This window comes from Otolemur garnettii, unplaced genomic scaffold (assembly GCF_000181295.1).
Source record: "Otolemur garnettii isolate 467f Iridium unplaced genomic scaffold, OtoGar3 scaffold00134, whole genome shotgun sequence".
Lineage (NCBI taxonomy): Eukaryota > Metazoa > Chordata > Mammalia > Primates > Galagidae > Otolemur > Otolemur garnettii.
Genome location: NW_003852529.1, coordinates 1,749,365 through 1,751,509, shown reverse-complemented (window position 1 = coordinate 1,751,509; position 2,145 = coordinate 1,749,365). Strand labels below are relative to the sequence as shown.

The window sequence follows — 2,145 nt, the reverse complement described above, 5'->3', positions numbered from 1 at the left end:
TTTTTAAAACAGAGTCTCACTTTGTCACCCTTGGTAGAGTACCGTAGTGTCTTAGCAACCTCAAACTCTTGGGTTCAAATGATCCTCTTGCCTCAGCCTCCCAAGTAGCTGGGACTATGGGTGCCCATCACAATGCTTGGCTATTTTTTTTTGAGACAGGGTCTTGCTCTTGCTCAGGCTAATCTTGAACTTGTGAGCTCAGGGCAATCTACCTGCCTTGGCCTCCCAAGTACTGGGATTACAGGTGTGAGCCACCTCACCCAGCGATACTTGTGTTTTTGATATGGGCTTTGTTATACCCGAAGGGCGTGGAATAGAGAAATGCCAGCACGCTGAGTCCAAATTAAACAAGGGTCCTTCATTGATCTGCTGGGCAGAGAGCAGGGTCACGTCTCAAAGTCTCTGGACTCCTAGAAGCAGGGGTGGAAACCTTTTATAAGGGGCTTTTGGTAGGAGAGGGGGAGTCCTTAATGCAAGCTGAATTTGACAAGTGCCAACACCTGGTAAGGGGGGTCCTCAAAATGGGAAGCTGGGGTTTTGCAGTTATTACTGGACTCTTTCAGCTGAACTTCCTGTCTTAAAGGGGGAGTGTTGAAAGCCCCCAGCAAGATGGAGTTGGGACATGAACACTTTCACTCCACACAGTGTCCTCCAGGTGCACCTGTGTTGTAGCAAGCGCCAAAATGTCCTTCCTTTTTATTTTTATTTATTTATTTATTTTTGAGACAGAGCCTCAAGCTGTCCACCTGGGTAGAGTGCCATGGCTTCACTGCTCACAGCAACCTCCAACTCCTGGGCTCAAGTGAGTCTCCTGCCTCCTCCTCCCAAGTAGCTGGGACCACAGGCACAGCTGCTCAAGGACCTGGGGCTTAAGTTAAAACAATTTAAAACAGATATGTATGGCTCTTAAAATCACAACACAGAAACCCAGTGTCCTTGGAAAAAGTGTTTATTTTTCTGCTTCTGTAAATACTAGCGGAGTGATCATGACAAACACGGAGCAACCTCGATGGTATTTATCCGGAGGATGGTCTGCGGGGTCACAATGACTGGAATAGAGAAGATGTCGCTGCAGGCTTGACCACCGAGTCTGAACCCTGCTCACAGCTACAGTGAGGGCTCCCGAAGTTGCCTGCTCTGCTATGCAGGCTTTGCCTTGGCCCCAGGCTTCCCCAGGCCTATGTGCCATGCCCCACACAGCCGTGTTGGTTTCATGGTGTGTGCTGATGGCCTTCTTTGCTCCATCAGCGTTTATAGAGGCTGGAACACCAGAGGTCTTGTGGCCTGGAGAGCCCTGCACCGGCATCTCCTTTCTCCCACCCACGATTCCACTGTGACTTCTGACTATGTGGGGTGGACGGCCCACCTGCCTTACCTTGAGGCTACCTGGAAGTATCAGAATCTATAGGAGAGGTTCTCCTACCAAACTGATTCCAAGGTGACAGCAGATGCTACCGTTCCAGGGGTACTTAGTTACACCACTACTGGTAGTTTATGGCAGCAACTGCTGCTATAACGAACCACTGTGACACAAGAGGCTGCAGCTATCCACTTGTGTGTGTGGCCCTGTGGGGTCCTGTCCTTGAGGAGCCCCCATCATGGGATGGTTTTTAGTGGAGGTTTCTGCAAGGGTGGCACCTGACCTGCTTGTGGATTACCTGCTGCTTTGGGGGCAGTGCCAGGTGTCATGGGTTGAAATAATGCAGGTCACGTGTGGCCAGTCAAGGAGAGTGAGGTCCCATGGGGAGTGGCCAGGACTGAGTCCTGCTAGGGCTCCCTGTCCTCAGCCCCACCCGCGCCTTGCCCTCTGACCTGGATGTACCCTGCACACCTGTACCCCAGGGCACACTTCCAGCTGTGCTTTCTCTAACTTACTTTTTTTTCTTCTGAAGTTTTTTCTTTTCCTAAATTTCATGTTGATTCTTGGCCATGATTCTGTCTTTTCAATGATTGTGGCTTCTACTCGAACAAGATCCTTTCTAGAAGGAAGAAAAATAAACAGTGATGCACCTTCTTATCTTTTAATCTTACAAATGCCTTAGGTGAGCATTTTTTTTTTGTAGAGACAGAGTTTCACTTTATCACCCTCGGTAGAGTGCCATGGCATCACACAGCTCACAGCAACCTCCAACTCCTGGGCTTAGG

General features: G+C 49.6%; 1 protein-coding gene across 2 annotated transcripts in view; it reads right to left on the bottom strand.

The window, feature by feature from the left end:
* Positions 1–933: 933 nt before the first annotated feature.
* MRPL21 (mitochondrial ribosomal protein L21) overlaps positions 934–2,145 on the bottom strand; it is a 15,852-nt gene continuing 14,640 nt past the window's right edge. The window contains exons 6-7 of one of the 2 annotated variants that reach the window (XM_003798384.3): positions 1,876–1,979; positions 934–1,049 (exon numbers count right to left, since the gene is read on the bottom strand). In XM_003798384.3, the coding sequence (XP_003798432.1) occupies positions 985–1,049; positions 1,876–1,979 (169 nt within the window). In that variant the 3' untranslated portion in view covers positions 934–984. Of the gene's footprint in view, positions 1,980–2,145 lie in introns of both variants that reach the window. The other variant, XM_012810508.2, reaches the window with a different exon arrangement.